Below are 16,404 nucleotides of genomic sequence, written 5' to 3' on the forward strand. Positions count from 1 at the left end.
CCGATTTTAGCCCTAGCCTTGGTCGGCTCACCTGCCTTGTGGCGCAGTCCTGGGACTAGCACATGGTGGGGGCCGCGTGAGGTGGGCGCCCATCCCCGTTGATGGAATCCAGGGCCTGGGCTGGTTTCTGAGCCTCGCACACCGGCTCTGTTACACACCCCTCCGCCCCGCCGCTGGTCTCGGCCTCTACTCTGCTGGCTCACAGGCAAAACTAGGCCCCCATGACTCGTTTCCAGTTTTTAATGTTTTTCTTGTAAAACCCAAAATATAAAACTGGAAGGGGAATGGAAAACAAGTTCTGTACATTTTATATACACGAGGTCTGTGATTTCAAAACCATTGGGGAGGAAAAAAAGGAAGGCACAGTCAAGGGAATGTCGGGGGGTCACGGATCCTGACGGGTACCTCTGAGCACCCAGCTCGGGCTCAGGTGATTGTCCCTGGCCAGCGCAGGGCAGCCGCCGCAGACCCAGCACCCTGAGTTTGTGGGGAGCCTTGGCCTGGCGGCTCAGGCTGGGTGCACAGAGGGTGGGGACAGATGGCGAGTGGGCAAGGTAGTGTCTGCGATGGAGGGAGGACAGGTGCAGGCTGGGCCTTCCTTCAGGTGTCTGCGTAGATGGACGGGATGTGACTCAGGCAGTGGTCAAAGGCCCCATTGGGGAAGAAGCCGCAGTCCTCGGGGCCACTGGACACAATGTCTTCAGATGGCTGTGGTGGCAGTGCTGTGGGGCATGGGGCTTCGGCCAGGGCCTCGTAGCCTGTGGGTGTGGGAGGGAACAGGGTCCGGGCTGGAGGATGCAAGGGCTACGCTTTGTCATCTTCTCCCAGCCCCCTGACCCCACCTTCCTGTCCAGGGTCCCTTCACACAGTATCCCTTCAGTGGGGCCTGCTCGGAGCCTCTGCTCTTCCGGACAGGGGAGCTGCTGGGTGGGAGGAGGTGCTCCAGGCCTTGCACTGCCAAGGGACCTGGGGAAGCTGGACAGACAGCCGGCTGGCTTGGAGCAGTCCGTCACCCAGCGCTGGACTGTAGGGCCGAATGTGGGGGAGGGGGGGATGGGCTATCACAGCTCTTGTCCTTGGGGGCTGGGCCCCTCCTGGCAGAGCAGCACAGCACACCCCCCACCCTTTCAGGTTCCTTCACCCCACCAGACACGAGAAACCCAAAGAAGGGACCAGCACTGACTGGGCTCTTACCAAGGTTTCACTGAAGTCTTATCTCCCTTCAGTCACAACAATCCTGTGAGGTAGGAGTCATTATTCTATATTATAACCAAGAAGATGGGCTGAGAGAGGTCAAGACACTTGCCTGAGGCCATATTGCCAGTAAGTGGGGGAACTGGGATTTGAACCCAGATCCATTTGGCCCTGAGACACCTGGTTCTTCCATTGGACATGCTCCGCTGCTCAGAGGCCCTTACCCTGGAGGGGCCTGGAGAGGTTGTCTTATCCAGTCCCGGCCCTAAGGGCTCTGTCCCTGAGTTGCTGTCACAAATCCGCGTAGCCCATGACAGGCAGGCCTCAGTCTTCCCATCTGTGCAGTGGGATCACGACGAACTACTACCCCGAGGCCCACAGCCCCACCCTATCAGTCTGGATCAATCCAGCTTGTCTATTCTCAGCTTGGCAGAGGACACACAGGCAGATGCACGGGGCCTGGGACGGGCACTGAACGCCGGGCTGCCACCCAGATAGCAGGGGAGACGGGAGGCCGGAAGAATCCACCACCCGGGTGTGGGGGCATGGAAGCTGCCTCTTGCCCATCAGAGTTACCTATTTCTGCTGCTAAACCCCAAGAAAGCTCGCCGCATGGAGCAGGGGGAGGATTAGGTGGTGAGCCAGCAGTGCCGGGAACAGCAGCCAGGGCCTCATCGCACACCAACCCACGCATGTGCACACGCGGAACACGCCCCACCCACCCGCACGCACCCTGTGATCGGCACACATCTGCCTATGGTGCATGTATGTGACCCGCGTCCACCTACAGACACACCTACACCATGGTTGAACACAGTCTGTGCACACAGGGGTCATGGGATGGATAACACACAATGTGTCCACACAGACGGGACCACAAACACGTGACAAAAGAAGACGTACGTGGACGTGAGAACCTGTGTGTGAACAGGAACACATGGGCCCTCACGCAGATGGACCCACAGGTTTCTGCATGCTTGTCTGTGGCCTCATTACTGTCCCTATGTCCTTAATCCTCGATCCCCGGCTGCACACACCCAGAGCTGCCCAAGGGGCCTCTGGCACAGGGTCTCAGGCTCCCCTTTGTCTGGGGCCCCCAGCCTGCCCAGAACTTATAACTTCCAGCTGGACCCAGGCCTGGAGGCTGACTCGGGGTGGAGCTGGGCTTGGGGAACTCAGGGAGGGTCTGCCCGCCCCCCCCTCCCCCGCCCCATCCGATGCCCCTGCTCTGATCAGCACTGGCCCCGCTGGTCTGAGCCTGATTCCACCCTGGGCTGTGCAAAGCCCTCCCTCTCACTGGGTTTCTCCACCCCAGCCAGGGGCATTATGTGGGGAAGGCCCAGGGCCCTGTAGGGGACACGGATGCAGCACAAGGAACAAGCACAACCTCTAGGTCCTGTCTTTCCCGGTAGGATGGCCTCTCTGGCCTCATTTTCTTTATTTGTTAAAGAGAGATCAGTATTTGTCTCTTTCCCTGCTGTCTCCCCAGGGTCCACAACTGTGTACATACTCTGTGCTCACTAAATATTTAAAGGGAAACCTCAACTAGCCTGCAAGCGTCCAGTTTGAGTCTTCTGTCTTCAGAAACCTGCCAGAGTCCAGACACGTATCACACACCTGCTGTGCGACAGTGTGGAAGAAACACTGACATCGGAGGTAGACAGGGTGCAAATCCCAACTCTGTGGGGTCCTGGGACCTGTGTGAGCCTTTATTTCCCTTTCTGTAAAATGGAGAGGACTCTGCCCCTCTGGGCTGTCCCAAGGCTTCAGGACAATGTGCACAAGCACCCAGCACAGGGCTGGGCCTTGGTAGGTGGCCAGGGAAGAGAGGCGTGCAAGTGGGGCTCACCTGTGGCAGGTAAAGGTGCGCTGAGGCTGTGGTAGCCATTAGGCCGCAGGGGGTTGAAGCCGTGGGCTTCCCCGGCCAGACTGTCCCCGCTGGCTGCTGGCTCGGCCGTCCGGTAGCAGTCACCATAGGGGAAGCAACTTTGGATGGAGTGGAAGCTGCCCTGGTACCCTGCAAAGGGAGGCGGCAGGGGATGCGTTAACAAAGGAAAACCGCCCAGGGCAGAGAGGGGACCATCCCGCTGCACTGTCCAGCCTCCCGCATTGTCCTGTCCAGGCACGGTGGGTGCAAAGCAGAGAAGAGAGCCCCAGGGTGGAGAAGGTGCCAGGGGTCCTGGGCCCCTTTCCCAGCTCTGTCTGGCACCGGAGGGGGTAGGGCGAGGCGGCCTCACGTGGCTGCGCTGGACTTTGTGGCTGACATAGTGCTCTGAGGGAGGGGACTGTTGGCCCTCCATCCCCACCTCCTGAGATACCCGCTCACTCACCTCCTCCTAGCAGCAGGCTGTACCCACCCCCCTGCCAGTGTAGATGCTGTTCCCTCCGCTGGGAGAGCCCTGCGATGCCTTGTCAATGGGACAAACGCTTCCTCACCCCTCAGGTGGAATTTCCTCCAGGAAGTGCCCCAGACGAGGTATGTCGGGTCACCCGACTCCTGGTTTCTCTCACGGTGGCCCTCAGTGCCCTCCGTCATTCTGAGTCCCCGCCTCCCTGCCCTAGGTCAGTGCCTTGTTCCTCCTGGACACTGGAGGAGTCAGTGGAGGTATATGGAGAGGCCCTCAGCCAGAGCTTACCTTGCGGACTGGGCAGAGGCGGGGGTGGAGGGCTCTGGAAAGGCGGGTAGGGTGGCTTGCTGGGGAGTGTGGGGAAGGGCTGGCCCCCTGGAGAATGGCTCTGGGAGGATGGTGGCAACGGTGGTGGCCCGAGCCCCTTCAGTGGGCTGACCATAGGTGAGAGGAGGCCGGGTCCCAACCTGGAGAGAACAGAGATGGCCATCAGCAGGAGAGGCTCTGGGGGCAGTGTGTGGGGTGGGGAGTGGGGGCCAGAGGCATGGCTGCTGCTGCTTGCTTCCCTCTAGCAACGCTGAGCTCACTACCTGCTCCGCTCTGACTTAAGACAGTGCAGTTAGAAGAGGAAGCTTTTACTTCTGAGTATGTTCAAACTGGAATTAAATGTTAAAGTCCTCTGAGCTTCAGAATCCAAAGGAATCAGTAAAGAACTTCTATCTGGCATTTAGGACTGGAAATCAGCAAGGAACACTGGTTATAAACATGGGTCTTGGAGTCGACAAAACTGTTTTCTACCCATCTGCTCTCACTGGCCACGTGACTTTGGGCAAGTTGCTTAATGTCTCTTAAAGCCTTGGTTTCCTCACAGTGTGGCTGTGTCTCCCCCTGGTGCACTTACTATTATCACCCAGGGCTAACCACCAGCCTCCCCCACTGGATCCTGACACTCTCCCTCCGTGTTTGCCGCTCCGGCCGCCTCTGGAGGACAAGCCCAGGAGCAGGTGCACTGAAAGCTCTCGTGCTTCCTTAGCAGGAGAACATTCCATGGCACTTCCAGTCCCCACTTATTGAGCATCTGTCTCGCCTCAGGCCCCATGAGAGAAGTTCTTGTGTCCGCCTCACAGATCAAAAAACCAAGGTTCAGAGAGGCTGCTCACCAACTCCCGGCCGCACAGCACTGACCTCACAGGTTATGACAAGGGTAAAACTAAATAAATCAAAATAGACAAAGCACCCAAGATGACATCAGAGGTATTCTCAGCCACTCCACGAATCGTCATCGTTATTCTAAAGATGTGGGAAAGAAAACAAGAAGATAGGTCTGATGTCCAAGTTGGGCTTTATTCCCCTGCACAGTGTGCCTTGCCTTCAGGGTCCTTCTGTCTCCATCCCTGGACATCTCCCCTCCACTTGCATACATCCTGTGATGGGGGGCTCACCACCTCCATTCATACAGAGCCTGAGGTGGTACAGCCCAAGTCTGGGCTCTCTGGAAGCTCATGTTCTGAAACGCGGCTGTAGTAGTGTAGAGCTGTGTAGTTACCTTGAACCCAGCTGAGCCCATGTGGGTCATCTAACTGGACTGCATATCACTGTGAACTAGGTTCCTTCCTCACGCTGCCAACTAAGCCTCTGGAGTCTGTTCACAGGAACCAACATGGCCCTGAGGTCGGATGGACTTAGGGGCTCTTGGGACCAGGCTGAAGGCTCCTAGCCTACAAAGCACTTATGTGCATTGCAGAAAGGGTGGGGGGTAGCTCAAAGAGTCCATCTTCTTGTTGGCATTTGGGATTTTGGACCATCCACATTAAAATATAATATAAATTCAATGTCACAGCTATAGGTGACCTTTTCAGGCCAGGAATATTACCCTTGCCTACCCTCTAAAACATGATGGGTTAAAGGGACAGATCAGTGCCTTTCTCTGAAACAGAGAAAGATTTGGGGAGAGGCCAGTGGGCTCCACGTCTGGAACTCTGCTGGGTCCCCATCTGCTCCCTCCAGCCTGGGCATCCTGCCGTTTCTGCCCCTTGGCTGCACTGCCATCATTCATATGTCTGGAACCCCACCACTGTGAGCGTGCTGAAGACAGAGGGAGGGCCTTAGGCCTGGGTCCCTAGTCCCCAGCCCAACATCTAACACACTCTAGGTACCCCTCAACCTCAAGTTAATGAACTGAATCCTCATCGAAGCTCCATAAATTCTCATTATCGTCATCATTAACGTTTTTAGCCTCTCTCACAGGGCCAAGTGGGACAGGGTCTACCACTGCAGTCTGTAAACTGTAGAGGGCTGTGCACGAGCTGTGTGTCCTCACAACAAGTTCTCTGGCTGAGGCCAGAGAGGCTGGGCCGTGGCGTGGCCGGGGGGTGGGTCCTCCTTCAAGCCCTCTTCATGGGGTCCGCTGGCCTTATGCCCACCCCATCCTGGCACCCATACACAGCTCTTCCCTGACTTCCTGATCGTCCCCTCCCCTGGGAGCTCGTGGGGAGGGCCGGGTCTCTGCCTCTGAAGCACTCTGTGCTTAGCACTGGGCCTGACACACAGCAAACAGCTGATAAATACTAACAAATGGGTTTCTTAATCACTCGGCTACAAAACCCAGAGATTAACAGCATTGCAGAATTAAGGAGAACCAGATCTGAAGGGGGAAAAAAACCACGCATTCTCAAAGTTTGTTTTTCCTGTCTCAAACCTGCCATAAATTCACATTTGCCACCTTCACAGCCAGTGAAATTAAACAGAACACGACTCTCCACAGCAGACGTGAAGGCTGAGGTTACGCTGCTCTACCTGAACTCTTTAAAAGGAAAAAAAGATCATCTGGAGCTCCTCTTCTGAGTCATGCAAATGATTCCTAAATCAAATATTTTTGCTTCAATTGGAACCTATAAAAATTAATATAAAACCTCACTGGCTTGGCAGACTGAGGGCTTCATACCTCGTATGGGGCTGGGGAAAAAAAAAAAAAAACTGCCCTATTCGGCGTCTACTCTGAGCCAGGGTAAATAAATTTGGTCATGAAGTCAGGCCCTCTTAGCATATTTTTGAGTGAATCAGATAATTCTGTCAAGCTATTTAAACGTCCCAGCAAACCACCGGGGAGCCGCGAGTGGCCTTCCCTGTTGACTTTGGCAGGAAGGGGAGGCTGAAGGCCTTTTCCCCGCCTTGCCTCTCTTCTCAGGGGCTGAAAAAAGAAACCCATTCAAGCCGGGCCCGGGCCTGGGCCTGGTGTCGGGCTTGAGGGCCCTCCTCTCCTGCAGCCCAGCCCAAGGAGCCGAGGCGCCTGGCTGTTGGGATGACCCGAGCCCTCGCTCCCACTCCCGTAGGCAAGGGCAGGCGGATGGCGGGCCCGGCTGTCCTGGTCTTGTCATCACTCTGCCTCTCGCTGCAGGAATTCTTGACCGGCACTTATGCAGGAGGCAGGCGGGTGATGAATGAGGCGGAGCAGAGAGCACGGGCCTGAGCAGGGAAAGGCCTCTGTGGTTTATTTTTCTTTGGTTGGAGATGTTTTGGGGCCGGCTGGTGGGTGAGCAGGTGGCCTGAGCCGGTGGGTGGGGAGGTGGGTAGTGTCCGTGGAACCTGTCCCAGATGACACATACAATGCCAGGCATGTGTATTTCAGGCATGGCTGATCCTCACCACCTTCTTAGAGGAGGGTATTTTAATACCTATTTTACAGAGGAAGAAACTGAGGCTCAGGGAGGCCTGGTTCTCTGGGCCCCCCTTTGAGCCCCATCAGGCAGCCTTGTCGTGCCTCTCCCCCCACTCACAGTCTTCCCACTTTCCCTGCTCCGTGAACAGCACTTCTGCCTCCCCAGGGGCTCATCTCTGGTGGCTCCTCCCTCCTCCTCTCCCCGCCCAGTGGGAGTTTCCCCAGCCCTGCTTATGCTCTGTCACTAATGCCTCCTGGTGTTCCTCCTCCCCACCCACCAGCCCTGGCCCAGGCTGCCATCCACCCACATTTGATGCCTGCCCTGGCAACCAGCCCCACACTGCAGGCTGCACTCTCCTCCCCGGACTGACCACATCCCTGCTCGGCGCCCTTCGGATACACTCCTGCCGCAGGCCTCGTGATCTGGCCCTAGCAACCTCCCTCCTGAGCTTGTCACCCCACACAAAGGTTCATGTTTCCCAGAACACGCCAAGCTCTCACCATGTCTACACTCTCGCTCTTAGTCCCTCCCAATCTCTCCACTCGGTCAACTCCTACTTAACCTCGGAGGCCCGGCTTAGCATCACCTCCAGGAAGCCTTCCCTGACGTCCTCCAGCTCAATGGGTTCTCCTCTGGGCTTCCACAGCCCCTTCTGCTTCTTCCCTCAGAGCAGTTGTCCCGCGTGGTCAATCCCTGCGGCTCTATCTCCCCTCCTCATGGTGAGCTCCTCCGGGACTGGGCTCATCGGCGGCTCCAGCACCGGGCCCAGGGCCTGCCCACACCAAGGACGCAGGAACCGGACACCGAATGAATGGATAAGTGAGTAGCAGAAGGAGCCTAGTTCGGAGCCCTGGGCCACAAACTTGGTGATGAAGCCGGGCTGGTCCCAGGCACAGGCAGGCCAATGCCAAGGCTAAGGCTGTGGCCTTAGGGAGGAAGGGCAGAGGAGGAGGCAGGTACTGAGGTCAGGCCTTGGGGGCCAAGTCTGATCAAGTCCTGCTAGCGATAAGTGAAAGTGGCAGGCAAGGCAGGAGGTGGGGCTATGTGACCTCCCTCTGCCCATCTGCAAGGAAAACAGATTCCGGCAGCATTAGGGACCAGCAATTAGCACATTTACCATTTCCAGCCGATTAAGCGGCCACAATGGGAACCACATTGAATACAGAAAAGGCTACTCCTCTCTGCAGTGATCCTACAGCAAGGGCCCCGGGACAGCCCGGCAGGCTGAACCATGATCACGGCTGCAGCGGCCAGAAGTGGGGGTGAGGGCAGGATGAGCACCTCTGGTGTGGGCAGCGGGCAGTCTGCTCACCAAACGCATGGTCTGAGCCGAAGAGAAGCCAGGGTGAGACTCCCAAGGAGGCCTGGTACGGCAGTCCGGAATGCGGTGCGGGTGCACAGCGTCTTCCCACGGCTGCACTCACAGGGGAGGCGCACACGAGGGGAGGCGGCACAAAGTTCAGATGCCAATACCATCTACCTGCTAGGGTCGCCGTGAGGCGCCAATGAGATGGTGCCCGGGAAGTGTTTGGTACAGGGTGCGGTATACAGTATGTGCCGCATAAATGCTGGCTACTTTCGTGGTCAGTAGTGACCATCTAGCGTGTGGGACGCCTGTCCTCGCCCTCGTCCCGCGCAGGTGCCTGCTCGCTATGCCGGAGGAGGATTGGCTGGCCGTACATACCCATCCCTGGTGCTCTCGGCCGCGGGCAGGGGGGACAGATGGTGGTGGGAACTGGTGGTGGCGTCCAGTGGGTGGTGCCTGGAAGGGACATCGTGCATGGGAGGCAGGATGCCTGATGCGAGCCCATTATGGGGGGTGATGGAGCCAGGATATACGCCTGCAGGAAAGCAAACAAATATCACTGGGCTTTGGCCACTCCCGAGAGGTGGCTGTGAATGACCCCGGAGCTGTGTGCCTGCTGACAGAAAGAGAAAGACACAAAAGGAAACCATCAAGGTTGTATTAACAGAAGGTTAGGGGCCCAAACGGGGAGACGATGGCTCCACGCTGCGGTTCATACCCTGGCTGAAGGGCTGCATGTGGGGCGGAGGCCTACCCTGAAAGCAGGGTAGGTGGTGGACTACCAGGGGCTGTCAGAGGCATTAGGTGGTCAGGCTGTGTGTGTGTGCACGTGTGCGCGTGTGTGTGCCCACACGTGTGTTTTGGGGGAGGAGGGTTGTATGGAGCAAGCTGCCTCAAGTCTCTGGGGCTGTTCTGAGAAAGAAGAGGTTTGCTCTGTGCAGCCCCAGAGGCAGACATGGATCCTGGAATGGAGAGAAGCTTGAGAGGAACTCAGGGCTTGGCCATGGCTTCTCACGGGCAGAGCCGCTGGAGGGTGATGGGCCGCCTTTGGAGGAAATGAACTACCCATCCCCAGAGATGTGCAAGCACAGCCTGGATGTCCACTGTGAAGGACCCCAAATAGAGGATGGCTGTGCTAGCTAGATGGCAGGCCGGCCTAGGAGACCTACGGTTGTACAACCAGAGATGGTTGCACAGGCTGTACACTGCACAAGGGTCCTGACTGAGGAGAGGAGTCGGCCATGCTCTAGTCTACGATTCTAAACCTCTAGAAGACACCTGCAGGGTGATACCACCTTTTGTCACCTCTTACTCCTAAGCGCCTTACCCTTGTTAAGAAGACAGGTGGGGGAAGAATCAAATGGGGGACATTAGGTCATAGTCAGATGTCGTTCCAGGGGCCTGACGGTCTGAGAGCAGTTACTGACGCCAGTGTTTCCCAAATGCCTTCACCAAGGAACCCCAATTAGAGAGGAGATCGGACCCCTACTCTGGGACTGGAGCCTGGGAGGGACTCAGCAAGGGTTCCATGTTTTTCTGCATTTTATCTGAAAAAAAAAATGGGGCCAATCTTATTCCCCTTTTTAAATCTGGCCACGTTTATTTGCATTTTAATAGAAACTGACATCCTTTTCCTAGAAATCAACCCATCAAGTCGATGCCCTGGGAAGACTCTGCAGACCGGGGGGCCACACGCAGAGCCGTCCTGATGCGGTGTCCATGCTGATTAGTCAGAGCTCACCTGGGCCAGCTGTTACATTTTGAATATTACTCTGGTCATCACGGATCGAGACCCAAGGCTCCCTATCACGAGGACCATCTAAGCGCAAACCACATAAAGAAGGAAGTTTCACCTTGTCAGATGGCTGCCGTTCCAGGCTAGCCTGTCTCAGGCTGGCCCCTCTCACCCAGGCCCGCAATTCAGGGAGTTACGACCAGGGATTGAGGAGGCCAGGGCAGGGGTTGCAAGCTCAAATCTTCAACCGCAGCTAATCAGGCCTCCCAAGTGATACCAAAAGAAAGTCTGTTTAAAGCGAGGCCCAGGAAATGGCCTGGGGCTCCGGCTCAGGCTACGTCCTAGATAGCCAGGTAGGGTCCTATGGTCCAGGCTTCACTGGGCTGTGAGACCCCAGTGCTCTAAATGGGCTCTTGGGGGTCTTCCTCCCTTCTGCAGTCCTTACCCCTCTGTCTCAGGGAACTCTGCCCACGGACAGCCCTGCCCATCCATCTATCCACCACCACCCTTTACCACCCATCCTCCCCCCCCCCCCCCCCAGCTTTGTCAGGAAGGCACTGGAGAAGATTTTGTGGATGGAGCCTGGCTCGGTGCTGCTCACGGCTTGCTCTGCTCACCACTTTTCGGAGCACCTCCTCACCTGCCATCTTGAACCAATTTGGGGGGCCTGACAGCTAGGAAGGCCTAGAATCCTGATAAATCCTGCTTTCTCTCCCTCAGCCATGCCGACCTCGTGCTTCTCACATCCTCGCTGCCCATCACGTTACCTGGGTCTGCTAAAGGAGCCTGCCAGAAAAACTCCTGAGGGTTTCCTGTGAGGTGAGTTCGTCCTTCCTGATGAGAGACAGGTTTTGGGGAGCTTCCTGCCATCAGACAACGAAAATTCGAGGTCATCCTTGCCAGCTCCTCCCTTGTCCTCAACTCTTCTGTTCTGGACTTCTCTGACCTAACACTCCTTGAATCTGTCCCGTTTCCCCCTGCCTTTTGCCCTGACTGTCCAGCCCCACGCAGACAGACACAGGGTGGGCCACTGAGTGTGTGAACGAGGCATGTCAAGCAGTGGGCAGACAGCGGAGGGCAATGAGGGAGTCATCATGAGGGGCAGCAGGAGGAGGACGCCATGGAGCCTGCTGGCCTCTCCCCCAAATGCACCATTTGAGGCTATAAATCAGCATCATCAATCATCAGCCATGAGCGCTTAACCTCTGGCCCTAACATCTGTTCCCAACTGTGCCTCAAGCATTTGCAGTGTTGCCTACGGAAGAACCTGGCACTGAAACCCAGAGGGATCCAGGACTTCTGGGTTCTCCTGGTTGGTCCCTGTCTCCCTGCTGTGTTGGAAGCAGCTTGAGGACAGGGACCGGCACAGAGCCTGGCACACACCGGGTGCCCAGGATGGTGAGATCTAGCATCAACATCGGGGAGGCAGCAGACTCTCTGGTTAAGGGCAGGGCCTGTGGCCAGACGGCCCAGGTTCAAGCCTGGCCTCTGCCATTTACTGGCTGTGGGACGTCAGCAAACAGTTACTTAACCTCTCGAGGCCTCAGTTTCCTCATCTGGAAAAGAAAGAGCATAGTAGCATGTACTTTATGAGGCTGACGTGAGGATTCTGTGAACATGTACTTGTACAACCCCTAGAATGGCTTCCTGGGGTGAAAAATATTCAATAAATGCTGGCTGTAAATTATTAGGAGATGGGTGAATAAATGGTTCCTCTTTTCATTCACGATGAGCAAGAATAATAACGATGACAAAAATTATCGGTCACAGCGGGTTTATATAAGTGATCGCGTCACAATCACATCTGTTGTCACAGCAGGTCTGGGGGAGAAACTGAGGCTTGAGGCAAGGAGGACACCACTCGCTTGCTATTGGAGCAGGCCTGCATAGGTGTATTACCCTAACGCCCCCACCATCCATGCTGCGGCCTCAGTGACTTTGTTTCTCATCTGCAGCATGGGCTCATGGGGACTGAATGAGATGATGTTTGTTTAGGGACCAGCCCATGCGGGCGCTCAAGAGGTGGCTGTTGCTGGCCTAGCCCTTCTCCCTGGGATAGGCCCTGGCCTGGTATCTGGGAGAACAGGCTTCTAGCCTGGATCTGCTGCTGACTTCTCCAGATGACCTTGGGTCAGTCCTCCTCCTGCCCAATCCTGAATCCTCCCAGGATCAAAATGATGGGGCTGCAGGACTTCTTCCCCAAGGAAGCCATTGCTCATCAGTCACAGCCCTCTTTTCTGCCGAGCCTCAGTATCCTCAACACATCCCTGTTATCCCTTGGGTCTCTTTGTCGCCAGCTGTTTTAGCAAATCTGACGCTGTGAGAAACAGCCACGGCAGAGGGGCCTCTAGCTGGAGGAAGGAGGGTGTGATCCCTTCTCCATAGATCCACCCTCCCGGGGTGTCCTTGCCCTTGTGGACCTATGTGAGGGTAGGGCAACCCAGAAAAAGTGTAAACACCTTCTCTCCCTGAGGCTGTTTGGTAAATGCTTCGACTTAGTTTTAAGTCTGTTGCTACCTCAACCCTGAGGGGAAAGCATTAAAAATTAGAAAATAAGAAATGTCTAAAATGGTTAGAGTAATTCAAGAAATCCCAGAGGGTGGGAAGAGATTTCTGCTCTGATACCATGGTTTCTTTGTGGGATGGGGAGAGTAGAGCACGAGTCTTGTCAGCTGGAATCCGCCCGCGGGCCACATCGCAAGCCACGCAGTGAAGCGTTCCTGCTGGACCCGAGACCCGCCTCCCGGCCTGCGGCCTCCTGGGGAGGACAGACAGGCTATGTCGGCTGGACCAGTGGCTCTGAGCGTCCAGCTGGATGGCCCGGAAGGGTCCCGGGGGTTGAGGGGCTCCACCTCTAGGCCACAGAATTGAATAAGCTGGAAGTGATCTGGACCAATTTGCCCACCCTCTCCGAGCCTCGGTTTTCTCCTCTGAAGCCGGAAGCTGTGGTATGGAGTCCTGGTGGGGAGCACGTGGGTCTTTAGGTTGAGGCCCAGGCCTGAACCCTGAGGTGGGGCCTGAAGAAAGCGCAGGAGCTGCCTCAGTGAAGGGCTGGGGTGAGGAGGCCAGCAGGGCGTATACGGTGGCTCAGAGGCAAGAGGGAGCACGGGATGTCCAAGGAACCATGTTTGACGTGCCAAGCAAGGCTGGTGTGGGAGGCCGCTAGGAGTGCCTCGGCCCCGTTGAGGCCCCGAAGGCCAGGCTGAAACGATCCTGGGCTTCCTCCCCTGGGCACTGGCGCCACATCAGAGTGTGAAGGAAGGTATGTCAGAGGAGCGGGTGCCCCCCACCGGCCCCTGGGCACCCACAGAGCATCACTGTCTTCCTGCAGGGCTGGCTGGCTGTGAAAGAGCCCTCCTGGGCTGTGCACCTGGCCCCTGCCTCCCCACACGCATACCTGGGAGCAGCTCCGGGGCGCGGCCACCCTTCCTCTCGCCGGCCACCAGCTGTGTGGACCCGTGGAGCTGCTGCAGGGCCAGACATTCGGTCAGAACGTCAGCCTCAGTATCAGGGCCTGTGTGCAGCTGAGGAACAAGCAGAGGGAGAGAGGGTGTTAGCGCGAGACCATCTTCCCACTGGCAACCCTCGGTTTAGGGGACAGGGCAAGGATGGTGGCTCCAGAGCAAGACCCTTCACCTCACTGCACCTCAGTTTCCTCATCTGTAAAACGGAGCGAACTGTATACGTTGGGTTAGTTCAGGTCTGAGAAGCAAACACTAGGAGTGAACATGCAAGGATTTTAACAGGGGAAGTGCCTGCGTGAGAGAAAACCAGGGAGCTGGGCAGTCTGGGAAAGGGAAGAGGGGGGAAGGAGTTTGGTGGAAGCTTCTAGACTAGGAGTCCTCAGGGAGCTGAAGTGTGCTGGAAGTCACGGGGTCCTGTGTCTCCCAGGCATCAGCATCTCTGCAGGGCCTGCCACACTCAGTCCTTGGCTGGGAGCAGCCTACAGGAGCCATGGCCTCACACATGTGCCCAGAAGGGTGTCAAAGTACAACAGCTGGGGCCTCCCGCAGGTAGCCAGAGCTCCGTGTGGCCCGTTCTCGGGGCTGCCCCACAGTGAATTCATGTGGGCAGAGTAACATACAGTGGGCACCCAGGGAGTGTCTTTCCTTCTCTCCCCCTTGCCCCCATCCTCCTTTCTTCCTGGTATGAGGCATGATGGAAATAGTCCAGGGCAACCCGAGTTCAAACTCCACTCCCATGTCTTCTTCCTCCCTGTGTGATGCTGGACAAATACCTTAACCTCTCTGGCTCTCCCCTGCCTGTAATAAGCAACGACAATCACCACCACCGCCCCCCAGGCTTCTAGGTGGAGTAAGGAGATGACAGGTATGGACAAGCTTGTGTGAAGGGCTGGCTGACCCCAGCTGGCCGTGTCCCACATGGTCATGTGACAGTAGGCATGCTGGATCCATATATGGACTTGAGGTCACTGGCTGAGAACAAGCCTGGGTGGGCAAATCCTTGGCCAACAACCCTTAACCGTCTTTAAGGTAGACTCGAGCTCCATAGCCCAGAATGTCTTCACCTTCCCAGAGAGGCCAGATGGGGACAGGGAGTGGCCAGTTGAGGCCCTTGGGACATCGGGCCATGAGGTAGGAGCTCATCTGGAAGGGAAGGGGCCCCTCTCCTAGGGAAGTCCCCAAGCCTGACTCTCAGAGCCCTGAAGATTTTGTCCAGATCCTCATTCCACCTGGGACAAAACAGACCCAGAGAAGGTGAGAGCCTTGTGCCACGTCACACAGCAGCTGAGAGTCAGCCCCAAGGGTTTTTCCACCTTCCCAGGCCAGAAGGGCTAGCACCCAGGCCTGGGGAAGGCGTGCCCAGCCTCCCGATGGGCCCTCGGCTCCCTGACCCAGCAGCTGTTTTCCATGTAAATTAAGTTTCTGGCAAAAGAGGGCCAAGGCATGTTCTTGCAGACCGCAATGTCGATCGGATTAGGAGCAGCAGGAGAGGAGAATTAAGGAAGAAAAGCATTTCTAATTCTCTCTGAAACGCAGCAGGGCTGCCAAGGAGCTGTCATAATACAAGGGTCGCTTTACCCAGAAAGATACATCGTCCCCGATGGCTCCTAATGGATGCTTATGATTGGGAAGTTTGCAGATCTGCGGCCCCAGGTCCCTGGGGCTCAGTGCGAGCCAAGCATGGGGCCTGGGAAAACCAGGGCAGGATTCTGGTCCTCGGGCACCAGTCTGCTCGGGATAGAGGCCTCCTTGGCATGGAGCCCGGGCCATTCCCTGTCCCTGCTCAGGCCCTTCAACCTGAGATCAGTAGAGAGAGCTCAGGCCCCGGGGACAGGCAGGTCTGGGGTGGGACCCTTGGCTCCGTCACTCCTGCGTTGCACAACCCTGCAGATTTGTTAACCCTCTGGGCCTCAGTTTCCACGTCTAAGATGGGGGATTAAAAACTGCCCACCCCCTAGATTCATAGAGAAGACTAAATGAGATACGGTGTGTGAAACACCAGGCTCAGCACTGGGTTCAGGTTCAGGTTCGTCCCTCCCTCACCAGAGTGAATACAGATGTGGTGTTTTCACCAGCAAGCTCATGTGCATACTCTGACGGTGTCCCTCCTCTCCTCTTCTGCTTCCAGTGGCTCCCCATTGCCTGCAGGATGAAGACCAAAGCCTCAAGCCTGGCTGTGCCCCTGCAACGTCTTCCCAGCTGAGGCCTGCCTGTCCCAGACCCATCTCTGTACGCCCCCACCCCACAGGACTGAAGTAGTTTTCTTTCTCCAGCCTCTAGACTTTCTCTGCTTTATTTGCAGCTGTATCTCGGAAAACAGTACGTGCTCCATAAATCTTGCAGGGCAAATTAACAGGCTCTCCTTGCTCTGTTGTCCACTGTCATGCTGATGTCCCTGGATTGGCCCTGGTTTTCTCTTCACCCCCGCCCCCCCCGCCCCCGTCCTCCCTTGCACTCAAGTACCCACCGCACATGGCCCTGGTGCTCTTCTGGAGATGCGGGATGAAACGAGAGGTGGGCTTTGCACCAAGTAGCTGTCCCATTCCCCTGCTGCACTGGGTCCCTCTGTGGCTCACACACTTGTTGTCCAAACAGAACTCAATGCTTTCTCCCGCAAGCCTGCTTCTTTCTTAGACCCTCTGTCCTGGTGAAGGGGGCCACCACCATCCTGCCCCCAGAATCTGTTTCTGCTACTCCT

The 16,404-nt window shown here is 56.5% G+C and overlaps 1 protein-coding gene across 3 annotated transcripts in view; it reads right to left on the minus strand.

Moving 5' to 3' along the window:
* Positions 1-226: 226 nt before the first annotated feature.
* Positions 227-16,404, minus strand: part of GLIS1 (GLIS family zinc finger 1) — a 230,419-nt gene continuing 214,241 nt past the window's right edge. For all 3 annotated transcript variants that reach the window (XM_086717037.1, XM_086717036.1, XM_086717038.1), the window contains 5 exons: positions 13,640-13,766; positions 8,886-9,042; positions 3,831-4,009; positions 3,044-3,211; positions 227-758 (listed from right to left, as the gene is read on the minus strand). In XM_086717037.1, coding sequence (XP_086573163.1) covers positions 601-758; positions 3,044-3,211; positions 3,831-4,009; positions 8,886-9,042; positions 13,640-13,766 — 789 coding nt within the window. In that variant the 3' untranslated portion in view covers positions 227-600. The remainder of the gene's footprint in view (positions 759-3,043; positions 3,212-3,830; positions 4,010-8,885; positions 9,043-13,639; positions 13,767-16,404) is intronic.

Source organism: Puma concolor, chromosome C1 (assembly GCF_028749965.1).
Source record: "Puma concolor isolate L17-30 chromosome C1, mPumCon1.1.hap2, whole genome shotgun sequence".
Lineage (NCBI taxonomy): Eukaryota > Metazoa > Chordata > Mammalia > Carnivora > Felidae > Puma > Puma concolor.